The sequence below is a fragment of the Rutidosis leptorrhynchoides genome, chromosome 7 (assembly GCF_046630445.1).
Source record: "Rutidosis leptorrhynchoides isolate AG116_Rl617_1_P2 chromosome 7, CSIRO_AGI_Rlap_v1, whole genome shotgun sequence".
NCBI lineage: Eukaryota > Viridiplantae > Streptophyta > Magnoliopsida > Asterales > Asteraceae > Rutidosis > Rutidosis leptorrhynchoides.
Genome location: NC_092339.1, coordinates 262,785,933 through 262,807,989, shown reverse-complemented (window position 1 = coordinate 262,807,989; position 22,057 = coordinate 262,785,933). Strand labels below are relative to the sequence as shown.

The 22,057-nt window shown below is 34.5% G+C and overlaps 1 protein-coding gene and 1 pseudogene across 1 annotated transcript; both read left to right on the top strand.

The window, feature by feature from the left end:
* The first annotated feature begins 3,276 nt into the window (after window positions 1-3,276).
* LOC139858349 (transcription elongation factor SPT4 homolog 1-like) lies at window positions 3,277-10,022 on the top strand (annotated as a pseudogene).
* A 1,957-nt stretch (window positions 10,023-11,979) lies between these two features.
* On the top strand, window positions 11,980-14,183 carry LOC139859989 (uncharacterized). The gene is made up of 2 exons (XM_071848760.1): window positions 11,980-12,865; window positions 13,393-14,183. Exons 1-2 carry the CDS (start codon window positions 11,980-11,982, stop codon window positions 14,181-14,183), a joined length of 1,677 nt encoding a protein of 558 aa, XP_071704861.1.
* Window positions 14,184-22,057: the final 7,874 nt, after the last annotated feature.

Sequence of the window (22,057 nt, the reverse complement as noted above, 5' to 3'; positions counted from 1 at the left end):
TCCAAGATATTAATTATCAAGACTGAAGCTCTGATACCAGTTGTTGGTCCCTTAATAACAACAGGAGTATTGTAGAGGGGGGGTGAATACAATTACTTTTCAATTAACTAAACAGTTAAACTCGATTATGTATTCAAGCATGTAAATTAGATAGAGTCACAGGTAATTTTCAACGGTTATTCTTTATTGATTGAATCACAAAGAATTACAACTATCCTTGGCGGAATGATAGTTGGTTGATACAGAATACCTAGATTATAGCTAAGAGGTAAACTAAAAGCTATTACACGTTTATGACTCTAAATAATGAAACCCACACCACTGATTGATACAACAGTGAATACAGCAATATATAGTAGTCCTATTGTCCGTGTAATTAATCTATTGTCCACTAGTACATTGGATGCCTTGTACTTGTGGGGACAATTGTGTCAGAAGGCGTGCTCTCCTTCTTTCCTCTTAGGTAGCTATTTGCAGGACACCAATTCGGCTTGGCACTACCATTTGATTTAAACAAATGGAATGTTGTGTTCCCTAGGTATGAATAAAGTATAACACATGTCTGCACATGCGTTCCACTTCTGCATTCCCACGTGGTCTTGTAAGGTCACTTGTCAGCCGCCGACTCCTGTCCTTTTCTGTTCAACTTTGTCTTCGACTTCTGTTGAATAGTGCGTTGATGTAGACCACTCTGGGAAACTATCATGCTTGTAATGGAGCATGGCTGTTTTGTGTTGTATGATGCTATCCAGATCTACTGCTTCTTCATATGCTGAGTCACTTGATATTCTTAATTAGCTGAGTACTCATCCTGTGCTGATTCGAAGAATACATTCTACCTTGTGCTGGTAGATCAGCCAGCATACTACACACTCGACACAGCTATATTAGCTGACTGTACATAAACAACATAAACAAACTTGTGCTGGCTGCACATAACATTTTAGTGTAAATAAATTACAGTTTTGTCATAATTAAATCCTTAATTATTTTGGGGACTCAACAGTATTAAACATATTGGCAAGTAGTAAGTAATACTCACATAGCAAGAGATAGTTATTCTAGGATCAAACATATAGATACTTGCACAACTTATAATTCAAGCACTTAATAAGTTTAATTTGCAATATAACACATTGCTTGATTAATGTGTAAGCACACATTAATGTCCAACACATGCACAAGGGAAGAACAATCTCTAGTTGGGACTTGTGACCATCCTAAATGTATCTAAGTGTGTTTTAGGATTACAAGTCATTACTAGTTTACCCTGAGAGCATTGTTCCTCATTTAGCCTTAATTAATCACTAAGTCATTTCTAATAGTAATTATTGTTCTAGTGACATTGGCTTAAGTGTGTTGGTACTTGATGATCATACTAAGGATATCTAGATAAGAATTAAGATCACAAGTTGTTGATTTACACTTATGTGTTATGCCTAATCTTGGTTAATTTGTCATTAAGATGTCATTAGGCGTAATTAATCACAATTAGTGTTTTTATGACCAAAACTCATTTGAGTATGAAGAAGCCATCTATTCTAAGCATGTTGAGAAAGGTTTCATGAATAATAGATGTCGGGAACTAGTCAAACTTTATTTGGTCGAAAATGGTAACAGAGAAAACTGTGGTCGCACTGCGGTTGGCCGTGGTGACGACCGTGCAACTTGTTTTCACAAAACTGCATTGCAATTCAGTTTGGGGTTTCACGGTTGACTCTGCGGTCTACCGTACCTCGATCGTGTATTTAGCTGAACTTTTAATTTCATTCTTTAACCTATGTTTTCTTGGTCATTTGCAAGATAAAGTATGGATTAGTGACCTTGCGTGTTTTATGTTAAGATGTCAGTCATCACTTATGCATATGTATGTGTCATCATCAAAACATATTCTTTGGTTAATCATACTTTGGTTAATCATACTTAAGTTTATCGTTTAGTGCATTAACCCACATTCAACCAACAATAGATATATGCTAACATATTTACTATAACATATGCATTTACGTTAGATTTACATTTTGTTTTTAAACTTATAAAGACATAACTATGATATATTTCAATAAAGCACGTATATGTAACAAAATATACATACAAATCACATATTTAGTTTTTCATATTCTATATTTAATAGTAAATTCAACAAATTGTGTTTTATCTTCGATAAAGATTACACATTTTTGTGGACAAATTTTAATTATTTCATGTTATATATATTTTGCTATACTACGTTTATGTCTACATCGCATATTAGGAAATATTATAACACTTTTTTAATACTCAATGGATATCCATTAACCCGCTCAATTCAATGGATATGCATATGGATGGATGAACTGAAAGTAAATGGATATGAATATGGATATGGATGAACAAAAACTAAATGAACATGGATATGGATATGACATCACCCGATCCATATCTGATCCATTGTCATTCCTATTTTGGACGGAGGTAATAGTAACAATAATTTATTTGATCCACCTTATTTATTAATTGGGATTTTAAATGTCCAAGATATTCGAAGTGTGGACCGTCTTTTTGCAAAAATAGTTTATCATTTTCGATTAGAGTTTAAGATTTGTACAACCTGTGTATGAAATTTGTAACCTAAAATTGAGAAATGGAAGTGTAGATAAAATGTGAGTTAAATCGAAGTATTATATATGAACTAGGAATAAAAATATAGAAATAACCTCACGTGACATGCAGATGTTGCTATTTAACGCTTAGTTTTAACGAACGTTTGTGCCAAGGACTGTCAACACAAATGGGGAAATACACAAGGAATTCCACTGAAAGAAATAGAGTTTAGGACTATTGGCGTATTCTATGCAAACCGCAGGGACAATTGGCGTAATTTTGTCAATATATAGAGTGTGTTTGGATGAAACTAGCTAGATCGGGAGCTTATAGCTTGAGCTGAAGCTTATGGGTTAGAGCTGGAGTTGGAGCTTATTTTTAAAACTAGTCGCTGGAGCTTATTAATTTTTTTTAAGTGTTTGATAAATTAGCTGTAGTTTATTTACCAGTTCATAAACTTTACTTTTTTTCATAAGCTACTAGAAGTAGCTATCATAAGCTCTACTTTTTATGTCTATCAAACAAAGCTGCTTATGACTTAGAGCTTGTTAAAATCATAAGCTGAAGCAAGCTCTCATAAACTGTGTTCCAAACACACCCGTCATAACTGATGGATAGATATCGACGTCTGAAATAAAGTAGTACTCCGTAGAACGTAGTAGAGACCGTGAACGGTGAAGAAATAACGAGAGAATGGCGAATGCGGCGCAAATTCCGACGAGTTTCGGCCACGAGCTTCGACCATGTCTTCGTTGCCGTCTCGTTAAAACCTACGATCAGGTTTACAACCTTTTCTCTTCCCCAAATTATTGTTCACTTATAAGTCTACCTAGGGTTTTGTAGTACCCTTTTTTTAACCTAATTTGTAGTTCTGCAGTTTAGAGAATCTGGATGTGAAAACTGCCCTTTCTTTAAGATGGAAGATGACTCTGAAAAAGCCGTTGATTGCACTACTCCTAATTTCACTGGGTAAACTTTACTAACTTTTTACTATTTTTTATTTTTTTGAAAAATCAGATTCTTTAGCTTAAAGACCAAATGTGTTTGCTTATAAGTTTAGAATTCATTATGTATTTAGGTCTTTCAGTTTAAGCTGACTTGAAGAAAATTCAATAAAGGCTAGTTAGGTCTTTAAACTAATCGTTGTTAATTTTGTTTATGTTAGGAAGAGGGGATCGCCTGGACGTTGGGAGATATAAATTTGAGAGAAAAACAACTCTATTACTCACAAGAATAGATTTACAGAGTATTACAAAACTCTTACAAAAAAAATTTCTCAAGCTCACACACACTCTCTAGGTTGTGATTACACTTCTCTGAATGATTTTGGAATGATTTACAATTGAGGTTTGCACCTCTATTTATAGTAAAAATTCTATGGCGGTGGAAAGGTGTGAACGGAGATGGTGGGCGGCCGTCATCGTGTTCATCTTTGCTTCTTCTACATGGTGTTCAAAGAAGGCTACTTTGAACATCTAGAAGGTGAGCTTCTAGATTGTAGGATGGAAACTTTCAATTCTCCCCCTCCAGCCGAATCCACGAACATTCCAGTTATGTCTCTGCATAACTCCAACTTCTCTCGAGTCACCACCTTTGTTAACATATCCGCAGGATTCTCCTTTGTATGGATCTTCACTAGTCTCAACAGTTGTCGATTAATTACCTCGCGTATCCAATGATAGCGAATATCAATATGTTTTGTACGGGAATGGTACATGGAGTTCTTGCTTAAATCTAGAGCACTCTGACTGTCACAATGTACCTTGTACTCCTTTTGCTTGATTCCAAATTCTTGGAGATAACGCTTTAACCACAACATTTCTTTTCCAGCTTCTGCGGCAGCAATATACTCTGCTTCAGTTGTGGATAATGCAACACACCTCTGTAGTCTTGACTGCCATGAAACAGCTCCCCCTGCAAAAGTGTAAATGAATCCTGAAGTAGATTTCCTACTATCAGGATCTCCGGCCATATCCGCATCTGTATAGCCTTCCAAGATTGGATCAGCTCCCCCGTAACAAAGACATAGATTCTTTGTACCTTTAAGATATCTGAGAATCCATTTTACTGCATCCCAATGCTCTTTCCCGGGGTTTGAGAGAAAACGACTCACCGTTCCCACTGCATGAGCAATATCGGGCCTTGTACACACCATCGCATACATCAAACTTCCAACTGCTGAAGAATATGGTACTGAAGACATCTCCCCGATCTCTTCCTTGGATGAGGGACAAGAACTCTTGCTTAACTTGAAATGGTTAGCTAATGGAATGCTAATAGGTTTGGCATTGTTCATATTGAAACGTGAAAGCACTCGTTCAATATACTTCTCCTGAGATAGCCATAACCTTTTATTCTTCCTATCTCGGGTTATCTGCATTCCCAAAATCTGTTGAGCCTGTCCTAAGTCTTTCATGTCAAAAGACTTAGAGAGTTCCTTCTTCAGCTGGTTGATCTTCGTTACGTCTTTCCCTACGATCAAAATATCGTCTACATAAAGTAGAAGAGCAACGCAATTTCCTTCAGAAAACTTCTGAATGTAGACACACTCATCTGCTGTAGTTTTCTTGTACCCGTGACTCACCATGCACGAGTCAAACTTCTTGTACCACTGCCTAGGTGCCTGCTTCAAACCGTACAAACTTTTCTTCAGCTTGCATACGAGGTTATCTCCTGAAACCTCAAAACCTTCTGGCTGCTCCATGTAAATTTCTTCATGTAAATCTCCATGAAGAAAAGCTGTCTTTACATCCATCTGTTCAAGCTCCAAGTTCATACTTGCGACCAATCCAAGTATGACTCTAATTGAAGTCATCTTGACTACTGGTGAAAGTATCTCGTCAAAATCAATCCCTTTCTTCTGTTGGAATCCTTTGACTACAAGTTGTGCTTTGTATTTCACCACTTTTCCACTACCATCCTTTTTCAGCTTGAACACCCATTTATTTTTCATTGCCTTCTTCCCGCGTGGAAGTTCTACAATCTCATAAGTTTGATTTTTCTGCAGAGAATCCATCTCATCCTGCATTGCGAGCAACCATTTTTCTTTATCCTTATGAGTTACTGCTTCATGAAAACTCTCCGGTTCTCCATCTTCAGTAAGTAGAAGGTACTCGGATTCTGGATATCTACTCGATGGAATCCGACCTCGTTCAGATCTACGAACTTCTGGAACATTCTGAGGAGATCCACCATCATCTTGACCTTGTGATGGTGCTGGAACGTCTGGCAGATGGGGTTGTGGCTCCCCCTGCTCAGCACCGTCATTTTCCTCATTATCTTCTACTTCTGGCATTTCTTCTTGCACTGAAAATTCATTTCTCATGAATGATTCCGTTGTTGCCTCTGGTACCTGAGCAGCAACATTTGACTTCTGAGATATTGTGGGCTTTTCAATATCTTCTATTGTCTGGCTTTCACGGAACACCACGTCCCTACTTCTGATCACCTTTTTTTCCTTTGGATCCCATAATCTGTATCAAAATTCTTCATCTCCATAGCCTATGAATATGCATGGAGTGGTCCTTGCATCCAGCTTCTGCCTGAGCTCCTTGGATACATGTGCGTACGCCAAACATCCAAATACTCTTAAGTGAGAGTATGATGGATCCTTTCCAGACCAAAGTTTCTCCGGAACTTCAAAATTCAGTGGTACTGATGGAGATCGGTTGATCAAATAACAAGCGGCTCTGACTGCTTCTCCCCAGAATGGCTTTGGCAGCTTAGCCATACTGAGCATGCTCCGAACACGTTCCATGATTGTTCGGTTCATTCTTTCTGCTATACCATTGTGTTGAGGGGTACGTGGGACCGTCTTCTCATGTCGGATGCCATTTGATCTGCAATAGGCATCGAACTACCTGGAAGAGTATTCACCGTCGTTGTCTGATCGAAGACACTTTAACTTCTTTCCTGTCTCACGTTCTACCATAACATGGAACTGTTTGAAGTAATCGAACACCTGGTCCTTCGTCCGTAAGAAATATACCCACACCTTTAAAGAAGTATCATCGATAAATGTCAGAAAGTATCGATTGCCGCCAATTGATTCAACCTCCAAGGGACCGCAAACATCAGAGTGTACCAGACTGAGTAACTCTGATTTTTTCGTTGAAGAGGAATTAAACGAGACTCTATGATGCTTACCAAACAGACAATGATTGCAAGGATCTAGCGCAGCATCCTTGTCTACATTGATAAGCTTCTTCTTTATTAGGGTAGACAACCCTTTCTCACTCATGTGACCGAGTCTCTGGTGCCATAAATTTTGTGAAGCCTCTTTTTCTGCAACATTAATACTGTCTGTGCAGATCTTCACATGAGTCTTGTAAAGTGTGCCACAAATGTGTCCCCGAGCGAATATCATAGCGCCTCTTGACAATTTCCATGTGCCTCTACTGAAATGACTATCATAGCCCTGTTTATCGAGAGCTACTCCGGAAAGTAAATTCAGCCGAAGATCTGGCACATGGCGGACATCCTTCAAAGTGATTGTGCTCCCGGAACTTGTGTTTATCTTGACATCACCAATTCCGACAATCTCAGCGGAACTGGAATTTCCCATCTTCACAGCTCCAAAGTCTCCAGCTTTGTATGTTGTGAAGTATTCCTTGTATGGAGTCACGTGGTAGGAAGCTGCAGTATCTACCACCCATTCTGTGTCTTCTCGTGAGACGTGAAGGCATGTCTCATCATGGGTTGAACAATAAGCTACATCTCCTGTGATAGCAACTAATGTTTCTCCACCCTTATTCTTCGGCTGTGAACTGCTTTGACCTTGTTCCTCTTTTAATCTATAGCAGTTCTTCTTCATATGTCCCTCTAATCCACAATGATGACATTTATATGTTGGTTTTCTGCCATCAGCTGACCTGCCCCTGCTCTTACTTCTGCCTCTCCATTTATTTTTGCTACTCATTCGCTGTCTCCCCCGATTCTCTGTGACAAAGGCATGGGTCTGATCTGTGCCCATGTCCTTTCTCCTTGCCTCTTCACTGAATATGGCATCCTTGACCATTGACATGGTAAGTTTGCCATTCGGTGCTGAGTTGCTGAGTGTTACTACCAGCGTTTCCCAACTATCGGGAAGGGAACTAAGTAGCAGTAGCGCCTGAACTTCATCGCCAAGCGGCATCTCTACAGACGATAACTGGTTGACCAAGTTCTGAAACTCACTGGTATGCTCGGCAACTGAAGTTCCACTTTTGAGCTTCATGTTGACTAAACGCCTCATTAGCAGGGCTTTATTCCGAGCAGTCTTGGCCTGGTACATGTCTTCCAACTTTTTCCAGAGGACATATGCGTCTGTCTCTTGTGCAACATGGTGGAAGACACTATGATCAATCCATTGACGGATCTGACCAATAGTTTTTCGGTTTGATTTCTTCCACTCTTTCTCTTTGGCAGAATCAGGGTTTATACCCTTCAATTCAATAGGATCGAACAAATCCTTACAGCTGAGGAGATCTTCCATCCGAGGTTTCCACAGCGTGTAGTTTGTTGCCGTGAGCATAATCATAGCTCCGGAAGATGATGTTGACTCTTCTGTGGACATTATCACCTTAAAAATAATTTTTTCAATACAAACGGGGTTGAATTGTAGAAAACAGAGATCACCGTTACGTCCGGAACGGTTGAAAATGGTGAAATAGACACTTCGCGGCTTAAATTCCACTTACGGGGCAAAATTATAATTTTTATAAACTTCAGGGACCAAAAAAATGAAATTATGAAAATTTCAGGGACCAAATTGTAAAATTTCAGAATTGCTACAGTACCGCTACAGTACCGCTATAGTACTGCTACAGTAATGCTACAGTGCCGCCAGCTGCTACAGTGAATTGCTACAATGATCGTCTTCTCCGGCGAAAATTCCGGCACCGGTCTTCTTCTCCGGCAAGATTCCGGCGAGTTGACCAAACTTTGACCGCGTTTTCTATGCTCGTTATAACTCCGTTTAAGTCGCCGTTTTTTGCGTTGGACTCGGTTCGACGAGACGAATCCAATGGTACACTCAAAATTGAATTTTGAGAAAACTTCAGAAAACCCAAAAACTCAACCAACGTCTCTAACCAAGCTCTTGATACCACTTGTTAGGAAGAGGGGATCGCCTGGACGTTGGGAGATATAAATTTGAGAGAAAAACAACTCTATTACTCACAAGAATAGATTTACAGAGTATTACAAAACTCTTACAAAAAAAAACTCTCAAGCTTACACACACTCTCTAGGTTGTGATTACACTTCTCTGAATGATTTTGGAATGATTTACAATTGAGGTTTGCACCTCTATTTATAGTAAAAATTCTATGGCGGTGGAAGGGTGTGAACGGAGATGGTGGGCGGCCGTCATCGTGTTCATCTTTGCTTCTTCTACATGGTGTTCAAAGAAGGCTACTTTGAACATCTAGAAGGTGAGCTTCTAGATTGTAGGCTGGAAACTTTCAGTTTAGGCCTTTCAGTTTACCTTTATAGATGTAGTTTTGTTTCCGGTTTCATTGGGACGTTAGTTAATGCATTTAAGGTTTTGAATTGAAATACTTTTTTTTTGTTCTGTTTAATGTAGGATCATCTCGGTAATGGATCCTGCAAGAAGTTGGGCTGCTAGATGACTTCGAATTGGTATGCCTGATTTCATAATCCAATTTTATTTACTGATTCTATGTTCTTCTGTTATTTACATACATAGAAAAACATGTACAGTATTCAATATCTTGTAAAGGATCATATCAATATCAAAATTCAAAAGTTGAGCTGCTATATCTTATTACAATTACATATGTACTCTTTTTTTTTTTTTTTTTTGTTTTTTGTTTTTTTTTTTTTTTTTTAATGTGATTATGGATCGAGTCTGTAGACAATAACTGCCTTTGCTGGTAGATGCACCTATAAGAGGAACGATGCTTAGAAACTTAGTCCTTGCATTAATTGTTTTTTTTTTTCGAAATTATTTTCTTTGTTATTGTTATATTTTCTGGATGATGAGCAATTAGTTGTTTAATGTAGTTTTGTATCTTAAATTTTTAATGTGATTGCTTTATGAGTTTGTTTTGTGTAACGTACTCATGATGGGGTCTTTTAGTAATCTCATGAGCAATTAGTCCTTTTTTTTTTTTTTTTTTTTTTGGTAATTACACCTGACTTTGTATGTGAAAGCATACACAAATTGCTGTGAAAGTTTAAAGATATTAATTGATTGACATGTTATTTCTGTTTTTTGAAATCTTTTTGTAGGCAAGTTTGTTCCGGGTTGCTACACATTGGCAGTCTCAGAAGCACTACCAGAGGATATGCAGGTTTTGTGTACAGTCTGATTCATCTTTCTTTTTGGATTTCACTAATATATATATATACATAACATGTGTATATAATCGTTTGCCTTTTGACAGGGTATTTGTGAGGAAGTGCGAGCGCCATATAATCCACCAAAACGTTTATAAGTGGATGGCTTTAACATCTTGATGCACGTAGTACATGTATATGCAGGGCTGATTTGATAGTTGTACTCTCCTAGTATCAAAACTTGAAACTTGGTACAACACTAGCTTTAATGATACCTTTTGATGTAATCGAGCTTTAACCTTAATTAAGTAGTTGGGTTGTTTTTATATTATCATATTATCTGTGTTCAGCCAATTATTTCTTTTGTTCAGTCTTATTCCTGCATTGTTCCGTTCATTTTGTTTTCTTGCTTTTAGTCCTTTGCCAGGGCTGGTTTTTGGGGAATATATATAACAGCATGCTGCTTCGATTTTTCAATAGCTGTTTAATTAATCGGTAAACGTCAGTTAATGGGTCAAAATCAAATTTGTTCGTCAAAGTCGGATTTATCAGTCAAAGTCAAAGTCAAAGTTAAAGTTGGTCAACTTTATAATATTAATTTATATCAGAGTTTTTGAACTAATGAAGATTATTGTCAATTATGTTAAAGATTTTGTTAATCGTTTTCTTCTATATAATATACACACAATTTTAAAGTTTATTATTTAATACATAAAGTTTCCAATTCATTTAAACTCTAAGTTGCCGATTACTCTCTTCAGGGTCCCAATCGAGTATTCTTCGAGTACTGAGTTTTGCAACCTTGGTTTCAAACATTGATCGTAACGCTAATTAGAAATTTCAAAATAGCAGAGGATTGCTAAGTGCCTCTTGGAGGCGTTTCGATGTTTGAGGGACCTACGGTGGTTTTTATTCGATACTTAGATCGGACAAGATGACTGATTGCCATCTCCGATCTTAAATGCCCTTAGACATTCATACGATCTTTCATTTACACCTTTATTATTGATCACGCTACGTCCAGTGGCGGATCCAGAATTTTTTCCCACCGGGGGCGAAATTTTTTTTAAAACCATAGCAATTTTTTTGAGTAAAATATGGAGGTTTTGGGGGAAAATTTGAAGATTTGTGGGTAAAATTTGAAGATTTGTGGGTAAAATTTGAAGGTTTTTGGTCAAAATTTGGAGAATTTTGAACAAAATTTGAAGGTTTTGGGGCAAAATATAAAGCTTTTGGGGCAAAAAAAAAAATTCACCGGTGGCAAAGTCGAAAAATCCAAAATTTTTACACTAAAATTTCGAAATCCACCGGGCGCGGGCGCCCCCCCTCCTTACACTCTAGATCCGCCTCTGGCTACGTCTATGCTCACCTCTTTAGAGAGTGGCTAAGAATCGATGACCGGAGCAGCTATGAGCTCTCCAAATCCAACAACCGTTCAAATGGTGGACTTTGATCCCTATTTATAGGAGTCCGACTCATGCGCATATAACGCCCACCATTCACCATTCCTTCTGAAATGCACATATCATACATTGAAAAGTTTTTATATGCAGTGAAATGGATGGACTACTTTGCAGCAAATAAAAAGGTTTATCAGCACTATATATATATATATATATATATATATATATATATATATATATATATATATATATATATATATATATATATATATATATATATATATATATATATATATATATATATATATATCTTTAACCAATAAAAAACTTGTCAAATTAACTTTGAGACAATAGCCACACACACCCCTAAACCAATTAAAACTTGTCAAGTAGCGTTGCTGAGTGATACCATTGCAGTGCAGACTATCTTCGAAATATCTCTATTGTATATTATTGATCTCCACCTCTACTCTCAATAAACCTGTGGGCCTTAAATTCCATTGACTTTAATTTTGTATGCAATTTCTTTGAATTTTCCAGCTATGAATTATTATTTGTCATAAGAGATGTTAAAACTTCATTGACTAATATGCAACTTGTTTGAATTTTCCAGCTATGATATTTATAGATTATAGATGTTCTTCACATTTCATTAAAATAAAAACAGAAAATCAAACAAGCCCATCACTTTACTCAACATTAACTTTTGAACATGGACTCTCATCTATCAGATTTTTGTTACAATATTGTGAACCCTTTATATGATACATCAAAACCCGGTAACTCACCAAACCTAACAACCAAAGTGTCCGACTTGTATAATTTTTGTATCGAGGTAAGTAATTTGAACAATTCTTACTATGTACTGGCTACTTCTTCGGAAGTAGCGAACACGTATAGCAAACCAGTGGTGTGGATTGGTATCTACATCGCGGTAGCATCAGTTTTGTGCATCATTGCCATGGGAGCCGATTTGTTGCATGGTTTTAGAAATAAGAAAATGTGGTTTCCATCTAAATATTTCACACTCAATGCAGCTTCTATCACAGTGATAGCTGTCTCAATGAAATTACCGGTTGATTTGAGTGGTTCGATGCCAAATTACTTGGACCAAGCAACCAAGATGGGAAGCTTGGCCTTCATGTGTACGATGATGGCTAACTTAATGCCTTCTTTGGCGTCTATGGACAACACAACACTTCTTGCAAACGTTGTAGGTTTGGCTATTCTCGTTATCACAATTGTTGTGAATATTTTCATCGAGATTAGTACATGTGTTATAGATCATTCTAGTTTTCATTTATCAACCTCTAAATATAACATCCTTGTGAATTTCAAGATATTGGCTTACATCTATGTGGTTATGCTACTCTGGTTATTAATGATCATGATTTCTTCAGCTATAACAATTCCTTCTTCTAAGCAGATTTTAGAATTCAAATATCAAGCTGCAATCAAAAGAACTTTACAAGATCAAGATAACTTAACGTCGTCTATGGTTGAGAAACTAAGACAATATGTTCGAAGACATTGGGTTATGGCAGAAAGTGGTAGCCCTCAATTTGTGATGGCTAGTAACCAGTTATCCTCTACTACAGGTATAATTTGTGTAACTATTGTAGCGTTGGGACTACTTACAATGGTAGGAACGACTATTCTTTATAAACCCGCTATGTCATTTTCATATTATGATATTAACAGGTCGGAATATAAGTTTTCAATACTCTACATCTTTTTAGCACAAATAATAGGGATTGTAGTTGGTAGCATTGCTCCCATATTTCGATGTTTTACAATCTTAAATTTCAAATTGGTCGCTAAATGGAATAAGAACCATTTTATGGTCTTCAAAGTAGAGAAGTATTGGATACAACAGTTGTGTGAATGGAAAGAAAGCAATATAACTTTTCTATCAAGTGGTTCTTGGTTTGTAATTCTTGTCCATGATTTGAAAAACCTTTTTTTAGGACTTTGTATTATCATCCAAAACGTTATTGTCATATCAAGCAAAATGATTGGGCTTATTCCAATAGTGTTTTCAATGTTGGTCGTATATTGTTCATATGGTTGGAAGTTGTTAGTGGCAATGTTTTTTACGCTACCTAGAGTCCCCGTAAATGTATAGGTTTTAAGGGGGTAGAGAATTTTGATAGTGATCAGGTTGAAGCTATAACTTCTGTTAAACTTGTCAATAGTTGGAGCTTACCAGTTGTGGCTTTAACATGTATAGCCATTTCTCTCCCTAATATTTCAAAAAATACAGTTGATATTTTACTCAAGAATATTCATGAAAGTCTTGCGTATACGCATTTAGTGGAGGAAATAGTCAATAATACATGCGAATATGAAAATATTCGAAAGGCGACTAAGGCCATTTGGCATGAGGTTGAAGAGAAGTGCGTGTGGTTGGAAAACACAATTGGGTGGTTGGAAAACACAATTGGAAAAGGTGCTTTTAGAGGAAAAAAATCAGTAGAAGTTCTTGAATGCTTTGCTAAAAAAGCAGAAGAAATTGTTATAAGTATCAACAAGACTACGAATGAAGAGGTAATGGTGAACAATCCTAAGCACTTGATTCTAGCCAATTCAATGTATCGTGTTGCACGAACCATCTTATTCAACTATGGAACAGATATTGAAATGATTAGTGAAAAAGAGTTGTTTGTTCTTCTATCTAGCATGATTGTAGACATATTATATGCTTGCTTTACCAACTTACCACGAGTGATAGAGACGAAGTGTCGTGAAAGTTCCATAGAGAAACGGGAGAGTAGTGTTAAGGTCGCTGCTAAATTGTTTGGTAGGACAAAAGAGATACTAAAAAGGCTTGAAGTGTTAGAGTTACCAAGTATGCATCCTGATAAAATGGGATTTATTGACGAGTGGCATCTTCATTTGAAGCAATCGGTTGCTTAACGCTCATTGTACTTCATTCAAAGTGTGTTTTTAAGCTTGTTTATCTCATAATGAAAATATATTTGGCTCTTATTATTTGCTGCTGCTGCTGCTGGTGCCGCCGCCGCCGCCGTTATTATTATTATTATTATTATTATTATTATTATTATTATTATTATTATTATTATCGAATGCTCTCATTTGTCACCCCGCGAATATGTTGGCAGTATCATCATATCGAAGTAGTCATCGATGATCGGTGTAGTAGTAAGTGATATTAAGTCAAGTTTGTCCACAAGGTGTAGAGTTTTTTAATTCTAAAGTTTTTCAAATCAATAAAGATAGAGTTTTTAAGGAAAATATTGTAATAAAAATAAAAGTAGTAAATAATAGAGTAGAATTAGTTTTCGAACTCTCGCTTCGCGTCGGGGGTTCGGTTTTCAATGTATTTTATTGCGGTTGATTTGTAAAATTATTTCGTGGCTAACGATGATGTCGTTGAAGCGTTATTTTAAATTAACAATATATGTGCATCTCCGCGTTTTGCTATGGAATTGTCAACTTTTAATAATTTAACGCAAAATCAACGTGTATGAAAAGTACCCCAAATATTCCCAAATATTTAACGTTTTTTAAAAAACGTCCGTTTTGCGTATAGTTAGTGACATTGTGTTCCTAAAATTATTTCGAGTTTAACGGTGGTGTCGGAAAAATTTAACTCGTTGCGAGCGAGAAGATATGACCCGTTGAATATTTGGGTGGAGTTTATTTAAATTTTTTTTATGAAAATAGTTATTTGACACTTTACCCCTGTTTGAGGGGTCGATTTGAATTTTTGAAAAAAGTGTAGGGGGCTTTGTTGGTGGAATGAAATTTAGTTAAAAATAAAAAATAAAAAAATGTGAAAAGTCAAAAATACCCCTAGTTACTATTAATAACTTTTGTCTATTAGATATATGTATAGTATAATTAACAAATATATAAAAAGGTATTCACTTGAAATTTAATCAACAAAGCTTCGGATTCAACATTAAAAATTATTAAACTACTTATATTGATTTGTGACACTACGAAAGTCAATCACAGTTTCTTACCTGCTCTTCGTATCCATCTCGTCAGCACTACTTTCGCACGATGGATGGACATTATGAGTTTCGTTTAATGTCACTTGGACTCTCGAACGCCCCGTCCACTATGAGTGATTTATTTCGCGGCAGGTTACGACATTTTGTTTTTGGTTTTTTTAGATGATATCCTTATATACAGCCCCACTCGTGCCCTCTACGTGCAACACTTACGTTCAGTTTTTGAAACATTGCAACGTAACCAATATTTTGCAAAGCGTTCAAAGTGCGTTTTTGTGGTCGAACAAACAAGGGCATGTCATCTCAGGTCATGGACATTTCAAAATTCAGGGTACCTTACGACGTTTGGCAGCCTGTTTTTATTGGCCAAACATGAAAAACTCAGTTGTTACTTATTGATACCTATTTCCAGCCAGCAACTACAAGTACCAGTACGTACAGGTCTAGAATGAGTGAGATGAGATAAATTGTCGATTGATGTTTACCCTCGGGATGAAATCCCTGCAGACCCGGGTCACGGCCAGAATGCCTTGGGGGGCTTTCTCGATCTTGCGGAGCCAAACTGTGAGTGGTCTGTCTAGCGCTCAGCGGCTAGGTCTTCAATTTCTATAGTGAGAAAGTGTGTTCTCCACTTCTCCGTCACAAGTTCTTAGATTCTGTAAAGTGATGAGCCAAGGGGTCTATTTATAAGTGTGAATCCTCCGTTGTGTTCGGAGACACGCGTCACATTGTCATTGGTTGATTTATGCGAATAATGCGTGACCGGCTTGATGTTTTACGCTCACGTGGCATATGTGTTGCTCACGTTTAACGACCCGTTCATACCGATTATAAACGATTCATAATAGTTGATTACATTGCGAGATACTGACTTCTATATGATACATTTTACAAACATTGCATTCTTTTAAAAAGACTAACTTTCATTTCAACGAAAGTTTACAAATATGCATACCAATAATATTATCATGTTCCTAAATATAATTGACTAATCTGACATGCATCAATTAACAATCTTTTTGAACTCAAATGATTTGAATGCAACGTCTTTTGAAATATGCCATGAACAACTCCCAGTAATATCTCTAAAATGAGCAAATGCACAGCGGAAGATTTCATTCATACCTGAGAATAAACATGCTTAAAAGTGTCAACCAAAAGGTTGGTGAGTTCATTAGTTTATCATAATCAATCATTTCCGTAATAGTAATAGACCACAAGATTTCAGTTTCCATAAATATCCGTACATTCGCAAGTGTATAAAAGTATTCTATAAGTTGTTGAGCCCTTTGGTAACCATACTTAACAATTATTGTGGCATATTCCCTTTATTATGAAATCTCCCTACACTGTACCAAGTGTAGTAAAAACGAAGTACTATGCAACTGTTTACGATACTAGAGCGACTAGCCCAGTTGGGGTTGTCAAACCCGATAGATCTATCAATAGGATTCGCGTTTACATGTTCTTACAACATGTAAATAATAGTTACCAAGCTATTAGGGAAGATATGCAAGGTGGTACAACTCAACGTAGAATATATTTTAAGTACTTGTGTCTATTTCGTCAAACATTTATAGAAGCAGCGCATGTATTCTCAGCCAAAAAATATATATTGCAAAAGTATTTAAAAAGGGAGCAAATGAAACTCACGTATCAATATTGTGGTTTAATATTGTAGAAAAAGTGTGCAGACTCAACGGAAATGATAAATGCAAGGTTGGCCTTTGATTCACGAACAAATCCCCCGAACAATACCCATTGTGACAACCCGGAAATTTCCGACCAAATTTAAACTTTAATCTTTATATTATTTCGACACGATAAGCAAAGTTTGTAAGTTGAATATCAAGAATTTTAAACGGTGTTCATACATTCATTTAACCTCGACCAAATTACGACGATTCACGAACTATTATTTAATTGGATGTGAATATGTATAGGTATATGTATATATCACAGTTTGAGAATGTTAACAAAATATTGAACGTATAATACTTTAAATGAACGTATTTGTTTCAATATGATTAGAGATGGAATTAGAAGATAATATCAAATGATTTATTTATCAGATACATTGAATTATGATTACGAGTTCCTATTGAGATGTCCACTATGATTTAGAAAATCTTTTCTTTTTAACGGTATCCGGAATTGTTGGTAAAAGTGATTTACAAAAGTGTCATTTACAAGAGTTAGTCAAAAGTTAGAATTCATTTCCGTTTAAATTTCAAAAATATACTTTACTTGATTAACTCGTGTCCCCCGATAAAGCAGCTCTTTAGTTTTCATATTAAAAACATTATTTGGTAAAATAACTACTATTATTTAAAAACGAGTTAAAACGAACTTTGAAATCTATTTGGTTTTGAAAAGCTAAATATTATATCATTAGTTAAAATATTTCAAAAATATTTATTAAATACAAATTTACAATTTTAAATAAAAATATATATATATTTTAACTTAGTCATAAAACGTCCCAATTTAAAATAATATATTTTGATAAACAACGAGTCACTGATTTATAGAAGCAAATAACCACGACGCTCAAATTTTATAAGATACATTTTCATGAAGTAAATTTTTGATAAATAAGTCAAATTATTATTAAAGGTACACGTCGCGTAACGTAAAAGGCTAGTTTTCTAAACGTACGAAAGTGCGCTCGAAAAACCGAAAATGGTACATGAGTCGAGTGACAACGTACGAGTCATTTGAACACAAATTACATTTTTACTACGCAGGTAAATATAATATAATATAATATATAATTAATTATATAGATTAAATATTAATTTATATATAATAATAATTTAAGAAAGTGTCGGTAATTCGTATTGGTTGAATATGAGATGTTAGTTGGTATCATACGAGCACATGCTTTTTTTATATGGACTCCATGCGAATGCATGGAGTCAAGTTTCTAAAATTCTATATAAAGCACCCGTTCCTTCATTGAAACACACACATATTAAGCATCCATTTACATTACTACGTATATATATTATTTACTTATATTATTATTATTATTATTATTATTATTATTATTATTATTATTATTATTATTATTATTATTATTATTATTATTATTATTATTATTATTATTATTAATATTAAGATTAATATTATTATTATTATTAATCTTATTATTAGTAGTATTAGTACTAGTATTACTAGTATTACTAGTATTTTTATACATAAAATATTACGACGAGGTCATGAACAAGTTATTTCAAAACGGGTTTTATGAGTAGGATAGGGCTAAGGAAATTATGGGTATTAGTTATGGAGGTGATAGGTAATGTTCATTGGTATGCTCGTGAGGTCAAACTAGTATTTATCATCTCCGTTGCGTCTACGTACCTTTCCTGCAATATTGAATCTCAATATTGATACGTGAGTACTCATAATTTAATTTTTACATATTAATAGTGTATCCCTGACTAGTGCTCGAGTATATAGAATTATGCATGTTTGTACTTTTGATATTGCCTTTAGTTAGGTTATGTTGAATCCTGAACTAGTTATATATACGGTTGAGATAAGGTATAAGATATGCATGTCGTTGGAAAGCTAGCGAAAAATTAAGAACTTTTCATTTAAATATCGAATGGTTTCGATAAACGGATTTGAAGTTATAGTCAATTGAAATTTGGTATTATTATTAAAAATGATTATTATTATCATCGTTATTATCGTCGTTATAGTTTTTATCTAATTATTATTATTATTATTATTATTATTATTATTATTATTATTATTATTATTATTATTATTATTATCATTATCAATAAAAGTATTATCATTAAAAATTGTTATTTTTATTATTATTACTATCGTTATTATCATTAGAGTTATAATTATTATTATTATTATTATTATTATTATTATTATTATCATTAAAATAGTTATTAGTATTATCATTATCATAATATTTATTATTATTAGTATTATTATAATTAAAACTAATATTAGTAACACTTAATTATTTTGATTACTATTATTATCATTAAAATGAACGCGATATAAAAGACGATTTAAAAACTATTAACAAATTGATTAGGAAATAATGAGTATGAGTATCATGATGAAATTAAAATATTGTAAGATATTAATTTTAGATAAAATTATTGTTCTTATTATTTTTATCATTATTATTATTGTTATTAAAAGTATCGTTAGTATTAAAACTGTCATTTTAACAAACAAAAAAATTATTATCATTTTAATTGAAATGTCATTGTTATTATAAAATATCATTATTATTATCATTTTAAATAAAATGGTTATTTTAAAGTATCGTAAATATTAAAGTTATCATAAATAGAATTATCATTTAATCATAATATCATTTTTAGTAAATATAAATATTAATATTTTTTATAGAATAATAATAAATACAAAATAATACAACTTTTACTTATTATTATTATCAATGATATTTTATCAAATAAAAATGTAATACAAATAATATAATTACCTTAATAAAACCTATCATAACATTTTTTATGATATTCAATGAACTTTATAAATTGTATTATCTAAAATATATAAAAGTATATTTTTATATAAAGTTTTATTTGTTAATAAATGAATTATATTATTTACTCTAATAAATCTTTTGAAAATATGTAAAAATATAAAACGACGATATTTAAACTATATAATAATCATGTATAAATTTTGGAAATCATTTTGAGTCAAATTGACTTTTGTTGACTTTTGCATATTAGTCTCGAGCATTAGGATTGTGGTACACTATGAATTGACTTAATTTGTTAGACAAATATTGACCAACATATAAATATATATAATTAAAATAGTTTCGTGAATCCGAGGCCAACCTTGCACTTGTTCAATGACGTTATATGTATTTTTACTACGAAATACAGTATGGTGAGTTTCATTTGCCTTTTTACCCTTTATATTTTTGGGCTGAGAATACATGTGAAACTTTTATAAATGTTTGACGAAATAGACACAAGTAATTGAAACTACATTCTATGGCTGAATTATCAAAATCGAATATGCCCCTTTTTATTAAAGTCTGGTAATCTAAGAATTAGGGAACAGACACCCTAATTGACGCGAATCCTAAAGATAGATCTATTGGGCCTAACAAACCCCATCCAAAGTACCGGATGCTTTAGTACTTCGAAATTTATATCATGTCCGAAGGAGGATCCCGGAATGATAGGGGATATTCTTATATGTATCTAGTTAATGTCGGTTACCAGGTGTTCACCATATGAATGATTATTTTTGTCTCTATGCATGGGACGTATATTTATGAGAACTGGAAATGAAATTCTCGTGGTCTATTAAAATGATGGAAATAAATGATTATGTTAAACTAATGAACTCACCAACCTTTTGGTTGACACTTTAAAGCATGTTTATTCTCAAGTGTTAAAGAAATCTTCCGCTGTGCATTTGCTCATTTTAAAGATATTACTTGGAGTCTTTCATAGCATATTTTGAAGAACGTTGCATTCGAGTCATTGAGTTCATCAAAGATTATTATTAAATCAATTTATAGTTGGATAGTGGATATTATGAAATGGTATGCATGCCTGTCAATTTTCGATGTAAAGAAAGTTTGTTTTTTAAAAACGAATGCAATGTTTGTAAAATGTATCATATAGAGGTCAAATACCTCGCAATGTAATCAACTATTGTGAATTGTTTATAATGTATATGAACGGGTCCTTTCAGTTGGTATCAGAGCGGTGGTCTTAGCGAACCAGGTCTGCATTAGTGTGTCTAACTGATAAGTCGATAGGATGCATTAGTGAGTCTGGACTTCGACCGTGTCTGCATGTCAAAAGTTTTGCTTATCATTTTGTGTCGAAAATTAACTACTTATCATCCTCAGGAAATTACCTACTTATCATTTTTAGTCTAAGACACGTCTTGCTGCATTGATTGCATGAATAGTGTATAGACAAAAATTCATATCTTAGCATTTCTGCTAAATCATATCTTATCGTATCTGTTACTTTAAAATTTGCCTGACATATCCCGCAAAGTCCTCCGTAATCTACGAAATCTTTTAATCTATATATATATATATATATATATATATATATATATATATATATATATATATATATATATATATATATATATATATTCTATGTAATTAGAATACCATCCGTTAGCCAAAATCATTTCATATCGAAAAAAAAATCCTTTATCCAATCGTACGAAATGGAATTCGTCATCAGTTCAAGTCACTCAGATTCCGAAATGGAATCCCATTCAAGCTCCGAAAGCAGTGTGACCGGAATAGATCAACCAATCAGTCATCACCTATTCTGAATGAATTGGGGATGGGTTCGTAGCCTCCTCAATCATTGGAGACACGAAGAAGGTGATCCCTTCCATCCACCACATTACCCTCTTGACGAAGAACCTGAAGCACTTACCGCGAACCTGTCCGAAACACCATTTTCTCGCTCATTTCCAGAGTATCTCGTCACGATTATATATTACATCAAATTTTAGATTTTATTTATCCACTCCTCCGAACCGACAATCACCCCAGTGTAATGGAAGAAGTCAACGAGTTTCGCGCTTGGGTAGTGGCTTTGGAGAATATGGTGCAGAGATTACAAACACCAGCAGCAGCATCAGCAGCATAACCAGTACCACCATCATCAACGCCAACAGTACCATTACCACCTCCAACCACAACCGCGTCGTAAACCTCAACTTCACAATCTGTCCCACGAGCATCAACGTCATACGCACCATAGATACCAAGGAGTACCAACAACAATAACTGACGCAGTATTAATTCATAAC